The sequence below is a fragment of the Tursiops truncatus genome, chromosome 19, assembly GCF_011762595.2.
Source record: "Tursiops truncatus isolate mTurTru1 chromosome 19, mTurTru1.mat.Y, whole genome shotgun sequence".
In the NCBI taxonomy this organism is placed as follows: Eukaryota; Metazoa; Chordata; class Mammalia; order Artiodactyla; family Delphinidae; genus Tursiops; species Tursiops truncatus.
The window spans coordinates 57,745,295-57,760,981 of NC_047052.1; the positions used below are offsets into that span (position 1 = coordinate 57,745,295).

General features: G+C 42.3%; 1 protein-coding gene and 1 pseudogene across 1 annotated transcript; one reads left to right on the forward strand and one right to left on the reverse strand.

Moving 5' to 3' along the window:
• The first annotated feature begins 34 nt into the window (after positions 1-34).
• On the forward strand, positions 35-15,281 carry LOC101324260 (uncharacterized). Its single transcript, XM_019928908.3, has 3 exons — positions 35-1,513; positions 3,726-3,852; positions 10,372-15,281. Exons 1-3 carry the CDS (start codon positions 1,481-1,483, stop codon positions 12,189-12,191), a joined length of 1,980 nt encoding a protein of 659 aa, XP_019784467.1. The 5' UTR covers positions 35-1,480; the 3' UTR covers positions 12,192-15,281.
• On the reverse strand, positions 12,795-13,669 carry LOC117308950 (U6 snRNA-associated Sm-like protein LSm3 pseudogene; annotated as a pseudogene).
• Positions 15,282-15,687: the final 406 nt, after the last annotated feature.

Consider the following 15,687-nt stretch of genomic DNA (forward strand, 5'->3'; position numbering starts at 1 on the left):
TTCAGCACTAACATATTTATAATTTTATTTATTTATTTTAAAATATTTATTTGGCTGTGCCCGTTCTTAGTTGCTGCACATGGGATCTTTGTTGTGTTATGCTGACTCTTAGTTGCGTCATGCTGACTCTTAGTTGCGGCATGCGAACATTTAGTTGCAGCATGCATGTGGGATCTATTTCCCTGACCAGAGATGGATCCCGGGCCCCCTGCATTGGGAGCGCAAAGTTAACCACTGGACCACCAGGGAAGTCCCTATAATTTTAAATATTATGGTTTTATGTGCTAAATTTATTGGATTTATGAAAGAACCCTTACATTTTAAAAACACATTCTGTAGAGTTTATACATTAAAATACAAGCTTTCTAGGATTACAGGTGAAATAATATACTAAGGTGCATGGGGTAGATGAAACAAGACCAACCATGAAATGATAAATAACGATGGAATACGGCAAAACACTGCAGCCATTGTCCCATGCCAAAATAGCATTTGTTTTGTTTTTCTCTTTTTGAGACTGACGTCAGATTCAGAAAGGAATTGAATACATGTAAGGATATGGAGTAAGATATATTAAGTAGATGAAAGTGTTGCTCAACGAAGTGGACACAGCATTTAACTGTACAGGCAGGAGACATGTTCTCTGTGGGAATCACCGTCAAAGACCCGTCTTTGTACTCCTTCCTCAAGGTGGCGTAACATCCTTCTATCTTTCTTATCGCTACACTTTCTGGGGTGTTTATTTTGTCTTTACCAAACATACTCAGACGGAGAGTACACTATTGTTCATTAGCTTCAGTTTCCATTGGCTCCATTATTTGTCTAAATGACTCTGCAATAGTATGTACATTTGGATTAATGGATTTGAGAGCATCTCGAAAGATACTCTTCGACTCTGGGAACACGCTGAGCTTCACAGAGCCTGAAATAACGTCTCCAAACACTTGGGTGATCAGCTACAGATAGTATTCCTCAAACATCTGAGTGCACTCTCTTTAAGAAGAGGCAATGCCCGTCCTCCGTCTCTGGACTTTGGTTGGTTTTCCTAGCGGTAAGTCCTCGCGGTGTAGATTTGGCTTTTCTCCAAGATGTCAGAGTTGTAACATTCTGGACCTACGCTTGTGGATCTGTGGGAAATGCATTACCCAGACGGATGTGCGATGGGTGGCTGCGAAGATGAGCCAATTAAGGCAAGAGAAGCCGGGTTTTCCTGGGACGCATTAGCGTCAGGGCGGGACTTCCGGCCGCCTCGTTGTGGACGTCATTTTGAATGTGCTTGAGCGTTTTCACAATTCGAAAGCTTCGGTTACCGGTGCTGGGAAGAGGTGACGAGACTGAGAAGGTACCTGCTGCACAGAGGCGGGTCTGAGGCTCGGCGACGCCACCTGGGGGCCCTGAACCAGGCCCGGGAGAGTGACCGCCGTGCCAGCGTCTCGTTTCCTCTCCCGCAGCTCCGGCCCCGCTCCGCCCACAGAGTCCGATGGCGGCAGTAGCGCCGAGGGACCCGCGTCAGGTAAACACTCGTCCTCCGGCCACTCACCGCCCTCACCCCACCAGACACTAAAGCCCCCAGTGTGGGGCCCCTGTTCACGTGCCTGCAGCCCAGGCCCCGGTGTCCAGGACGGTGAGGCGGCCGTGGGTGGGGCCTTGTTTCTTCTGACAGTGTGCTGGCGCGTGGCAGAGGGTCACAGGCGGAGGGACCGGGACCGTCACGAGCAGAGGTTTGGAGGTCTGACTGACCAGGGACTGAGGCAATTCTCGATTGTTTCTGCTAGGAACAAGATGCTGCTGCCCAGAGTTAAGCTTGCAGCGTTGCTGCATGAAAAGCTGGCCGTTTATGAGACTTCCCTGGCCGTCCAGTGGTTACGACAACGTGCTCTCACTGCTAAGGGCGGGTTTCAATCCCCGGTCGGGGAACTAAGATCCCACAAGCCGCATGGTGTGGCAAAAAAAAAAAAAAAAGTTGGCCGTTTATTACACAGGTGATATAGGGTTGACTCGCAGGTGGGAAGCGATCTCACCCAGACCAAAATAGGCTTCCTCTGGCTGCAAAGAATAGAACAAATCAGGGGGGTAAGGGAGGAGACAGGAAGCACAGACGGATTAATATCAATAGCCTAGGTGAGTGCTGATGGACCACAGTGACTGTCTTGGATATGCGAGAAGTGGTTGAATTCTGGATCAATTTTTTGAGAAGGGTCAAACCAAATTGTGGGTGTTGCTGGTGCCAAGAGAAAGGAAGTAGTGAGGGATGACCCTAGGGGTGTTGGTCCTAGTAGACGAAAGGATGGAAGGCCCATCAACTGGATGGGGACGTTAGCAGCAGGTTAATTATTCTTGGGAATGTTATAAGTTTGTTTTGGCGCTGTTAAGAGTCTGAGATGTTTCAGAGAAGAGTGAGTGTAGGCAACAAGTGGGCAGCTGGACAGGCAGGTCTGGAAAACTGGGGAAGGTGTTCAGGAATGGAAACTTTAGAAAGTGATGGCCATTGTGTGGACTAGGGTGGAGCTGTGGATCACATTTAGGAGGGGAGTACAGGTTATAGGGGCCATGGTATTAGTAGGTCAGAAAGATTGGTGTGTGCTGAGGAGTGGTTCTCTGGCTCAGGGCCTGATTGGGTTGCTGGGCATTGCAAACCCAAGTGAGGTAGAGAAGTGGCAGTGGGAACGGTATGGGAGAGAGTTTGATCTGGCGGGAGGCCGAGGCTTCCATGGGATGAGTGGACAAGTGACGGTTGAGGAGACTTAGGAGTAATTGAGACAAGAAGGCAGTGAGACTGGGTCTGTTGCTTATTTGGTATTACTACTATGTGGCTTCTCCAGAATTTTGTGGTGAGCTTTGACGGGGTGTGGGACGTTTGAGGCTTGCTAGTGGATATGGTCTGCGGCAAATGTCGTCATTTGTGGGTCACTGTGCCTGGCAGGGAGGCTTTTAGGACTGATTTTTTTTTTTTTTTACAGAGGTTGAGTGGAGAGAGAGAGGAGTGTTGTGGCTGCTGAAAGGACAGAACTGGCAGTAAGAAAGTTGAAGAGAGTTGAGGGAATATGAAATTCACATGTGGCTCTGGGTGGCTAATACTGAAGCAAAGATTAGAGGCAGTTGGGGAGATCTTCTAAGCAGCATTTGTGACTTACTCTGGAGTTGGATCCATCAGAGGACTGGGGTTGTACCAAATCCTGTCTGAATTTCTTAAGCCCCCTCTGGATGCCAAGCGCCAAATGTGTGGGTATGTTCAGGGAGAATTCTATGGTGTGGTGCAGGGATGTGGCAGTGCTGTGGAAGCGCAACTCTAGGGTCTGAAATTGTGAGAGAAATATCATCTACAGAATGATGTGCACATGGAAAGGAAGTGTGAGCTGATGGCCCCCAGGCCCTGGTTTTGAGGATTTACAGGTAAAGCATAAGCTTACATTTGGCTGTGTCTCAATTCCCACAATTTGAGAGATTCCAGGGGAATTCCTTGGCTGGAGGGAAGGGATATTACCGGCCAAGCCCAGAGCTTAGATGGCATCTGGGTGCACCCTCACTGCCAGTTACTGCTGAGGGCTGAACACAGTGATAAAACGGGATGATGAAGAGAGAGCAGGCATCAGTGACACCAGGGCCTGGTATCTCCTCTGAGGTGGGGAGCTCCAGTGGAGGATGGGAATGGCATAGGTGTGTGGGGAGATGTGTTGTGATTTCTCAGAGAATGTGCAAGGTTTCATCTGTCCCCTTTGTGACAGGTTGGTGTGACCTTTGAAGACATTGCCGTGTACTTCTCCTGGGAGGAATGGAGACTCCTTGATGAGGCTCAGATACGCCTGTACCTTGATGTGATGCTGGAGAACTACGCACTTATATCCTCAGTGGGTAAGACCCTCCCCCTCCCCAGTGACATGGGCTAGGGTCTGTATTCTGCCTCACCGCCCCCAGAAAGTGCTCTGTGCTGCATGTGGTGTAGGCACTGCTTGCTTCCCCATTGTTCTGGGTAGTTGTGGTCGTTAAGGCTGGGGTGTTTGCACTACCGTCTTTTCTCCCCTACAGCCCTAATTCCTGCTGTACCAAACCCTCATAGGGAAGGATTTGAGGTCAGTAGTCTTGCAGTAAGGCTTGCAGTAAGTCTTGCAGTAAGTCTTGCAGTAAGGCTTGCTTGCCCTTTCACTGGATGGGTCAGTGTGTCCAGGTCCATGCAGTTTCTGTGGCCACTCCTGTATCTGATAATTTCTTGTGCCTGCCTGTTTATGGAATTGCAGCCATTGTCATGGTGACTACGTACATGGACTACTATTGAACTCTATCCTATATAGTTCTTTTTGTGATGTTTAGACTTCTTCTATCCATTTCATCCTGCCCCAACTTTATCGAGATATAATTGACAAAATTTCTGTATTTAATATATATAATGTGATGATTTGATATACATATATATTATGAAATAATTACCATTGTGAAGTTAATTAACACACCTATCACCTGACATAATTACTTTTCTATGTGTGCGTGTGTGAGAACACCTAGGATCTACTCTTTTAGCAGATTTCAAGTGTACAATACAGTGTTAATAAATAACTATAGTGGACTTCCCTGGTGGCACAGTGGTTAAGAATCTGCCTGACAATGCAGGGGACCTGAGTTCAAGCCCTGGTCCAGGAAGATCCCATATGTCGTGGAGAACTAAGCCTGTGTGCCACAACTACTGAGCCTGTGCTCTAGAGCCCACAAGCCATAATTACTGAGTCCACATGCTGCAACTACTGAAGCCCATTCTCCACAACAAGAGAAGCCACTGCAATGAGAAGCCCGTGCACTGCGATGAAGAGTAACCCCTGCTCCCTGTAACTAAATCCCACACACAGCAAGAAGACCCAATGCAGCCAAAAAAAAAAATTAATTAATTAAGAAAAAATTATAAATAAATAAATAACTATAGTCACTATGCTATACATTCGATCCTTAGAACTTACTCATAACTGAAAGTGTTTTTGACCAACATCTCCCCATTTCTTTAACCCTCAATATCTGGCATTCTGCTTTATGTTTCTCTAAGTTTTACTTTTTTTAAGACTCTCTATATAAGTAATATACAGTATTTGTCTTTCTCTCTGTGGCTTATTTCACTTAGCATAATGTTCTCTAGGTTCATCCTTGTTGCAAGTTGCAGTTTTTCCTTTTTCATGGCTAAGTATTTCTGCACACATATGCATGGGAAAGTTGGTGCGTGTGTCTATGTGTATATCATATTTTCTGTATCATTTCATCCCCTGATGAACACCTTATAGTGTTTCCATATCTTGACTCTTCTGAATAATGCTGCAATATTATATATGTATATGTATATGTATGTATATATATATATGTACGTGCATGTATTTCATGGAGATACTGGTTTTGTTCCTGTTGGCCATCTGTATGTCTTTTGGAAAGATGTCTATTCAGCTCCTCTGCCCATTTTTTAATTGGGTTGTTTTGGTTTTGTTATTGTTGAGTTGTGTGAATTCTTTATATATTTTGGATAGTAACCCGTTATTACATATATCACTTGCAGATACCTTCTCCCATTAAATAAGGTGTCTTTTTTTTGGGCAGGGAGTGGGGGGGTGGTTTGCTGCATGGCACGCAGGATCTTAGTTCCCCAACCAAGGATCGAACCCATGCCCCTTGCAGTGGAAAGGCAGTCTTAACCACTGGACTGCCAGGGAAGTCCCAGGATGTCTTTTCATTTTATTGATGGTTTCCTTTGCTGTGCAGAAGCTTTTTGGTTTGATGTAATCCCATTTGTTGATTTTTTCCTTTGTTTCCTTTCCCTGAAGAGACATATCTAGAAAGTTATTGATTAGTAAGACCGATGTCAAAGAGTGTGCTGCCTGTGTTTTCTTCTGGGAGTTTTATGGTTTCAGATATTACATTCAAGTCTTTAATTCTTTTTGAGTTGACTTTTGTGTATGCTGTGAGATAGAGGTCTAGTTTAATTTCTTTGCATGTGACTGTCCAGTTTTCCCAACACCATTTATTGAAGACCTTTCTCCATTGTATGGTTTTTGCTCCTTTATCAATCTTAATTGTCCACATATCTGTGGGTTTATTTTTGGGTTCCCAATTCTGTTTCTTTTGATCTATATATATGTTTTTCTGACAATACCATGCTGTTTTGATTACTATGGCTTTGTAATATAGTTTGAAATCAGGGGTTGTGATACCTATAGCTTTGTTTATGTTGTTTGGGGGGTTTTTTGTTTGTTTTTTAGTGTTTGTTTATTTCTCTGGGCCATGTAGTGTGTCTTGTTGGATCTTGGTTCCTGGACCAGGGATTGAACCCGGGCCACTGCAGTGAAAATGCTAAGTCCTAACCACTGGATTGCCAGGGAATTCCCCTAGCTTTTTTTTGTTGTTGTTGTTGTTGTTGTTTTGTGGTACGTGGGTCTCTCACTGTTGTGGCCTCTCCTGTTGCAGAGCACAGGCTCCAGACGCACAGGCTCAATGGCCATGGCTCACGGGCCCAGCTGCTCTGCGGCATGTGGGATCTTCCTGGACCGCGGCATGAATCTGTGTCCCCTGCATCGGCAGGTGGACTCTCAACCACTGCGCCACCAGGGAAGCCCTGTTTTTGTTTTTTTTTAAATCTCAGGTTGCTTTGGCTATTTGTGATCTTTTGTGGTTTTATATAAATTGTAGAATTTTTTGTTTTATTTCTGTGAAAAATGTCATTGGGGTTTCAATAGGGATTGCATTCAATCTGAGATTTCTTTAGGTAATATGGACATTTTATTTTATTTATTTTTATAAATTTATTTTTTATGGGATTTCAATAGGGATTGCATTCAATCTGTAAATTGCTTTAGGTAATATGGACATTTTATTTTATTTAGTGTTTTTTTTTTAATTTTTTTTTCATTTTCACTGTGTTGGGTCTTCACTGCTCACAGCCTTTCTATAGTTGCGGCAATCGGAGGCTACTCTTCATTTCAGTATGTGGGCTTCTCATTGCAGTGGCTTCTCTTGCTGCAGAGCACAGGCTCTAGGTGTGTGGGCTTCAGTAGTTGTGGCATGTGGGCTCAGTAGTTGTGGCTCACAGGCTCTAGAGCACAGGCTCAGTAGTTGTGGTTCACGGGCTTAGTTGCTCCACGGCATGTGGGATCTTCCCGGACCAGGGATCGAACCTCTGTTCCCTGCAGTGGCAGGCGGATTCTCAACCACTGCACCACCAGGGAAGCCCCTATTTAGTTTTTATAAATTTATTTTTTATTTATTATTATTATGATTATTTTGGCTGCGTTGGGTCTTCTTGCTGCACGCAGGCTTTCTCTACTTGCGGCGATTGGGGCTACTCTTCATTGCTGTGCATGGGCTTCTTATTGTGGTGGCTTCTCTTGTTACGGAGCACAGGCTCTAGGTGTGTGGACTTCAGTAGTTGTGGCATGCGGGCTCAGTAGTTGTGGCTCATGAGCTCTAGAGCACAGGCTCAGTAGTTGTGGCACACTGGCTTAGTTGCTCCGTGGCAAGTGGGATCTTCCTGGACCAGGGCTCAAACCCATGTCCCCTGCATTGGCAGGCGGAGTCTTAACCACTGTGCCACCAGGGAAGTCCCAATATGGACTTTTTTTTTTAAGGGTAGATTTATTTATTTATTTAGGCTGCGCCAGGTCTTAGTTTTGGCATGCGGACTCTTAGTTGTGGCATGCATGTGGGATCTAGTTCCCCGACCAGGGATTGAACCCAGGCCCACTGCATTGGGAGCTCAGAGTCTTACCCACTGGACCCCCAGGGAAGTCCCTAATATGGACCTTTTAACAATGTTAATTCATCCAATCAATGAGCGTTAAATGTCTTTCCATTTGTTTGAAAAGATTTCTTTTACAATCTTTCAATAATGTCTTATAGTTTTCATTGTACAGGTCTTTATCCATAGTTAAGTTTATACCTATGTATTTTATTCTTTTTGTTGCCATTTAAGTGAGATTGTTTTCTTAATTCCTTTTTTTTGCTAGCTCATTGCTCGAGTTTAGACATTCAACTGAGTTTTGTGTGTTGATTTTGTACTCTGCAACTTTATTTGTTGATTATTTCTAATAGTTTTTTGGTAGAGTCTTTAAAGTTTTCTATGTGTAAAATTATGTTATCTGCAAATAGTGAAAATTTTACGTATTCCTTTCCACTTTAGATGCCTTTTGTTTTTCTTGCCTTACTGCTCTGGCTAGGACTTCCAATACTATGTTGAAGAAGAGTGGAGATAGTGGACATCCTTTTTTTGTTCCTGATTTTAGAGGGATAGCTTTTGACTTTTCACCATTGAGTTTGATGTCAGCTGAGGGGTTTTTCATATATGGCCTTTATTATGTTGAGGTATGTTCCTTCTTTATGCAATTCTTTCAGAGTTTTTAATCATAAATGGGTGATGAATCTTGCCAGATACATTTTCTGTATCTATTGAGATGAGAATATGGTTTTAATCCTTCATTTTGTTAATGTGATGTATCACATTGATTGATTTGTAGATGTCGAACCATCCTTGCATCCCTGGAATAATCATGTTGTACAATCCTTTTAATGTTGTATTTAGTTTGCTAATACTTTGTTCAGTATTTTTGCATCTGTGTTCATCAGAGATGTCCTATAATTTTCTTTTTTTGTGTTGTCTTTTTCTGTTTTTGGTATCAGGTGATGTTAGCCTAGTAAAATGAGTTAGGAAGCATTCCTTTTTCTTCAGTATTTTGGAAGAGTTTGAAAAGGATAGGTATTTAATCTTCTTTGAGTGTTTGGTAGACGTCAACTGTGAAGCCAAGATTTTTATTTTTCTATAAATGCCTACATTAGCTATTTATTTATCTAAATTTCCCTTTTTGAACTGCTTTTGCTGTGTCCCATAAGTTTTGGTACTTTGTGTTTCTGTTTTCATTTGTCTTAAGGTGTTCTTTGGTTTCTTCTGAGACCTATTGTTTTTTCATGATTGTGTGTTTAATTTACACATATTTGTGAATTTCCCCACTTTCCTCGTGTTACTGATTTCTTGTTTCATACCATTGTCGTCAGCAAAGATACGTTGTATTATTTCAATCTCCTTAAATTTGTTAGATCTGGTTTTATAACCTATAACATATGATTGCTCTAGGGAATGTTCTTTTGTTGTTGTTTGTTTGGGTTATTTTTATTTTTTAGGGAGTGTTCTGTGTGCACTTGAGAATGTGTATTCTGCTGCATTTGGATGATATGTTTTGTATATGTCCATTTGATCTAAAGTATAGTTCCAGTCCAAAGTTTTCTTTTTTTTCTTGTTGAATTTCTGTCTGGATGATCTACCTGTTGTTGAAAGGAGAATATGGAAGTCCCTTATTGTGTTCCTGTCTATTTTTGCCTTCAGATTGGTTAATATTTGATTCATATATTTTTGTGCTCCAATGTTAGTTGCATATACACTTACCATTGTTATAGTCTCTTGATGAATTAACTCCTTTATCATTATATCATGAACCTCTTTGTCTGTTGTGGCAGATTTTCACTTAATGTTCATTTTGTCTGACATAAGTATAGCTACTCTCGCTGGCTTTTGGTTTTCCATTTGCATGAAATGTCTTTATGTTGCCTTCACTTTCAGCCTATGTGTGTCCTTAATGCTGAAGTGAGTCTCTTTGGCAATGTATGATTGAGTCTTGTTCTTTTATCAATTTGGCTGCTGGGGTATTTTTGTTTTATTTTTTGTTTTTGGCCATGCCACATGGCATGTGGAATCTTAGTTCCCCTACCAGGGATCAAACACACGCCCCTTGCAGTGGAAGCATGGAGTCTTAACCACTGGACTGCTAGGGAAGTCCTTGCTGCTGTTTTCTTTTTATTTTTAAATTTATTTATTTATTTATTTATTATTTATGGCTGCATTGGGTCTTCATTGCTGCGCATGGGCTTTCTCTAGTTGTGGCGAGTGGGTGCTAGACTTCATGCGGTGCACGGGCTTCTCATTGCGGTGGCTTCTCTTATTGCAGAGCATGGGTTCAAGGTGCATGGGCTTCAGTAGTTGCAGCATGTGGGCTCAGTAGTTGTGGCATGCGGGCTCAGTAGTTGTGGCACATGGGCTCAGTGGTTGTGGCTCATGGGCTCTAGAGCACGGCCTCATTAGTTGTGGTACATGGGCTTAGTTGCTCTGCGGCAAGTGCGATCTTCCTGGACCAGGGCTTGAACCCATGTCCCCTGCGTTGGCAGGCGGATTCTTAACCACTGTACCACCAGGGAAGTCCCCTTGCTGCTGTTTTTGAATTGTAGAATTTTGTAAGGACTTACTGTTGCCATCTTTTTAATTGTTTTCTGGCTGTTTTGTAGTTGAGACAGATGCACATCTGTGATGAGCTTGACCCTTCCCTATAGTCGACATGCACTTGACCAGCATCTCTTTCTGTTCAGGTTGCTGCTGTGGAGCAGAGGATGCAGAGGCACCTTTTGAACAGATCGCTTCTCTAGGAATGTCACAGGCTAGGACTCCCAAGGCAGCTTTGTGTTCCCAGAAGACGCACCCCTGTGAGATGTGTGGTCCAGTCTTGAGAAATGTTTTCCACTTGGCTGAGGATCAGGAAACACAACACAGCCAGAAACTGTTGAGGTGTGGGGCATGCGTGAAACTATTTTATTTTAGTGCAAACTTTAAACAGCACCAAAGGCAGCACATGGGAGAGAAAACTCTCAGAAGCAGTGTGGATGAGGCCTTGTTTGTGAAGAGCTGCAGGTTCCATGTGTCACAGAAGCCATTTACCTGTAGGGAGTTTGAAAAGGACTTCCTGACTATTGTGGGACATCTGCAGCAACAGGCCTCTTGTACTGTCGAGAAGCCAAACACAATCACCCAGTGCGAGTCAACTTCACAAGGCAGGAGAGGTCATCACACCTGGGGAGAATGCAAGAAAGCCCTCAGCCTCAAACACACACTTGGTCAGGACCAGTGGGTCCACACTGGAAGACCTTGTTTTGTGTGCAGTGAGTGTGGGAAAACATTCAGGTACAAATCCTCATTTGTTGTACACCAGAGAGTCCACGCTGGAGAAAGGCTTCATGTGTGTGGTGAATTTGGAAAATCCTTTAGGCAGAGCTCAACCGTCAGTCAACATCAAAGCATTCATTCTGCGGCAAGGCAGTACAAGTGCAGCAAATGTGGGAAATCCTTACCCTACAAATCTATCCTCATTTCTCCCCACACATGGCACAATGGAGAAAACAGTTACGTGTGCAGTGAATGTTCAAAATCTTTTACCTCTAGCTCAGCCCTCACTTATCATCAGAGATCTCACACAGGAGAAAGGCCTTATGAGTGTAGTGACTGTGGGAAATCTTTTATCTCTAGGCCTGCCCTCAGATACCATCAGAGATCTCACACAGGAGAAAGGCCTTATGAGTGCAGTGAATGTGGGAAGTCTTTTACCACTAGCTCTAACCTTCATTATCATCAAAGAGTTCACACTGGAGAAAGGCCTTATGAGTGCAGTGAATGTGGGAAATCTTTTAACAATAGGTGGGTTCTCATTCAACACCAGAGAGTTCACACAGGAGAAAGGCCTTATGAATGTAGTGAGTGTGGGAAGTTGTTTAAATATGGATCCCAATTGAATCAACACCAGAAAGCTCACACTGGTGAAAAGCCTTTTAAGTGCACTGAATGTGGGAAATCTTTTAACAATAGGTGGACACTCATTCAACACTGGAGAGTTCACACAGGAGAAAGGCCTTTTGAGTGCAGTGAATGTGGGAAATCCTTTAATCGGAGAAATAACCTCATTTTACACCAGAGAATTCATACAGGAGAAAGGCCTTATGTGTGCAATGAATGTGGGAAATCTTTTACCTTCAGCTCCAGCCTTCGTTACCATCAGAGAGCTCACACTGGAGAAAGACCTTATGAGTGCAGTGAATGTGGGAAATCTTTTATCTCTAGGTCTGACCTCCATTATCATCAGAGAGTTCATTCTGGAGAAAGACCTTATGAGTGTAGCGAATGTGGGAAATCCTTTATCCAAAGAAATAACCTCATAATACACCAGAGAATTCACACAGGAGAAAGGCCTTATGAGTGCAGTGAATGTGGTAAATCTTTTACCTGTAGTTCCACTCTCCATTATCATCAGAGGGTTCACACTGGAGAAAGGCCTTATGTGTGCAGTGCATGTGGGAAGTCTTTTATTACCACTTCCAAACTGCGTTGTCATCAGAGAGGTCACAGTGGAGAAAGGCCTTAAGAGTGCAGTGAATGTGGGAAACCTTTTACAGTATGTCTTATACGAACTAACAAGTTCTGTTCCACAAGTGAGTTTGTAAGTCCAATTTGTTCTTAAGTTCAACAGAGTTAGCCTAGGTACCCAACTAACACAATGGGCTATATAGTACTGTACTGTAATAGGTTTATAATACTTTTCGCACAAATAGTACATAAAAAACAAACAAAAAATAAAACGTTTTTAATCATACTTTACAGTACCCTGAAAAGTACAATAGTACCAGCTCCATCACCATTGCTTTTTTTTTTTAAATCAAAAAAAAGGAAACAATTCAGTTTAAAGAAAGAAACCCAGAAATTGTCTGAAAAAAGAGTGGGGCAAATGAACTCCTGAAAAAGTTCTGCATCTTGGTGATCACATTTATTGGAAGGGTTGGAGAAAATTAAACTGCCATTTAGCCTAAGAATTTGTGAGTTATCTGAAAATCAACTTATTTCAAGAGTGGAAGAATTCTTGTTTTTTTCTTAAATCAAACTGTATGCCAGTTTCTCTTTTGAATATCTTCTACATTTAAAGAGGCAATTATACAAAATCTCATTTTCCACACAGGATAAATTCTTTGTTTCAGCTAACTCTCAATGGCGGGGCAACTAGGACAACACCATCTCCCCGGAAAAAGAGCATTGGAATATTCCATTTTGTTGATTTATATATTTCTTCATATGTTTGTTCATCAATTTCTATAGTTGTCACAGTTTCTTCCACATCTCCCAATATCATATTTTAATGTAACCTCCCTCGAAGCTCTGTGTTGTTTCTCATTTTCACTCATCCAGGCTGAGCCTGATGAGATCCAGGAGCTCTTCTACAGTGTTCGTAGTTTGTTACTGGTCCACATCGTCCAAAATCTTTCACATCACCTCTGCTTTTATGCTTGTTTCTGGACATCCTGGACTTGAAATAAAGATACTGTACTAGTCTATACAGTACTGTTCAGTAAGTACGCAAAAGCACAAGCACTTGTAGAGGATACACACATGTTAAAATGTACACCAGACACATGAACTAACTCATGTGATTGGACATGAGAACGCATGTTCGCATTTTGAAAGCTCACTACTTGAAGGTTCGTATGTAGGGGACTTACTGTATAGGAAAATGTAACCTCTTTCAATACCAGAGAGTTCACACTGCACAATGGCATAGATGGGCAGGATATGTGCAGTTTCAGTGGTCAGTATAAGGGCAGTGGAGGAAACTATCTGAGGAGCCATCTCTCTGAATTGACTCTCATACATCTGAGCATGCACAGTGGGGAGAATCCCCGGTTATGTGGGAAGGCCATTTTATCTCTACCGGCCAGCAGGCCTACAAAGTGTGCATCAGTCACCAACCCAGTTTGCTCAGGGAAGCTGACTCTGTCCCCCACTGTGTTAGCCAAGTTAGGAGTCACCTGAGCCCTAGGGGATATTTCCCTCCTCTTTGATTACCTTAGGCATGGACCTGACCCAATGTTGTTCCATAGAACATCATTTGAGTTTTCTGGCAGCATTCAAACAAAGACTACAATTTTCAGGGACATGTTGGTGTCACGTGATACTTGTGATGTGTCTTTCCAGCTTGCAAGTCACACACTCTAGAACTCTTGGCCACATATTGCCTTGACTTGAATAATAACTAAGGCCTTTAAGTCCTCATTAATTTGGGGAGTTCTATTCTGGTGTAGGGTAGTTTATAAACTAGTACAAATTTGTGCTCTACAGGCATGAATGGGAGAAGAAGTTTTTATGGGTCTCATGCTGTGCCTGAGGAGGGACAGCAAGATGGCAGAAAACAACTTGACAATTTTTACCAAATTTGCATTGCTGCATAGAGCCTCCTAGGAAAGACTGCTGGGCTTTCTCTTCCTCATTTGAGGCCTGTATCCTATGTTTTTTATGAGTCTTGGATGACTCTAAGGAGGGGGACATGTGAGAATCTTAACAGTGTTTCTGAGAGCCACATGATTTTTTTCTCTTACTCAAGGTAGATATCACAGAGTATCCCAGCACTGTTGAGGGGATATTTTCCCCAGGTCTACAAAGATCCACATTCCCTGATGGCCACAAGTCACTGGGCTAGTCTCACTTGTTATAAGACTGTTGGTTCCAAGGGAAACCGTAATAGGTACGGAAACTCTACTTTAGTAGGTAGTGGAGGAGTCTGCAGCCAGCTAAATGAAATGTTCCTCTTCTAAAAGTGTAGCCAGAAATGTTTCTGTGACCAGAGGATCTGTGTGTACACAAATCTTGGGACCTCTAGGCATGCTTATCTTGTGTAGCTGAGGACATTGTCAGAAATTAATCAGGTTTTGTGGATTGCTGTAGCCTCTCGGTGATGTTCGCCTCAAGGCCCTTACTGTGCAGGGAAGAAAAAACAGAAAAGGGGATTCATATTCTGAGGATGTGGCTCTCTTGACTGATGCAGCACTCCTCTTGACTTGGGTGGAGACGTTCATTGCTCCCTATATTTGCTGCTACTGAGACAAGACTGGCCTTCCAGAGGGCATGAGGAGAGAGATGCTGGAGTCAATACAGCATTGCCCAACCTATTTCCCATAAAGAGTGGGACATAGATAGTTTTCTTCTTTTTTAGCTTGAGCTAATTTTTAAAGCTTTATAAAGATATAATTTACATGTACTCAACAGCTTATATTTAAAGTGTACAGTTTGATAGGTTTTGACATAGGTATGAACCTCTGAAAACATCATCCTATTCCCGATAATGACCATATCTGTCATTTACTTCATGTCTTTTTATAATCTCTTCTTACCTCCTTTCCAGCTTCTCCAGGTAACCATTGGTTTACTTTCCCTTACAATAGATAACCTTTGCATCTTCTTGTATTTATATGCTTGGAAAAATAAGCTGTTTATTTTTTTCTGATTTCCTTCATGCTTTGTAATTACTTTCAGATATGGGTAGCTCATCTCTCTCTTTTTTTTCCTGAGTAATATTCTTATCCTTGGATATACCACTGTTGATTTACTTATCCATCTATTTGTGGGTGTTTAGGTTATTTCTAGGTTGTGACTATTGGAAATAAACCTGTTACAAACATTTGTGTCAGTTTATATGGATGTGTGTCTCTTTGATCTTGTGTCAGTAACTTAAAGTGGAGTGTCTGAGTCACAGGGTAGATCTAAAGTGACTGTACTTTTTTTGCATATTAACCAGCAGTATGTTAGAGAGTTCCATTTCTTTCACATCCCTGCCAGTGCTTGGTATGGTTAATTTTTATGCCAGCCCTTTTCATAAGTGTATAGTGTTATCTCAGTGTGGTTTTAATTTCAGTTTTCTAATGATTCATGATTTTGAGCATTTTGCAGGTCTTTGCCACCTCTATGTATGTATGTGTATATATATATTAACAAATGTATATGTATATACATATATTTGTGTGTGTGTGTGTGTGTGTGTGTGCTGTTTCAGTTCTTGTTATTTGCTTTTTTTAAAAAAATATGCATTATGGCTGTTT

Excerpts from the sequence above, each read along its gene's own strand:
- LOC101324260 (XM_019928908.3), top strand. The coding sequence starts at position 1,481 with ATGGCGGCAGTAGCGCCGAGGGACCCGCGTCAG. Across the intron at positions 1,514-3,725 it reads CGCCGAGGGACCCGCGTCAG|GTTGGTGTGACCTTTGAAGA; the intron begins GTAAACACTCGT and ends CCTTTGTGACAG. Across the intron at positions 3,853-10,371 it reads CGCACTTATATCCTCAGTGG|GTTGCTGCTGTGGAGCAGAG; the intron begins GTAAGACCCTCC and ends CTTTCTGTTCAG.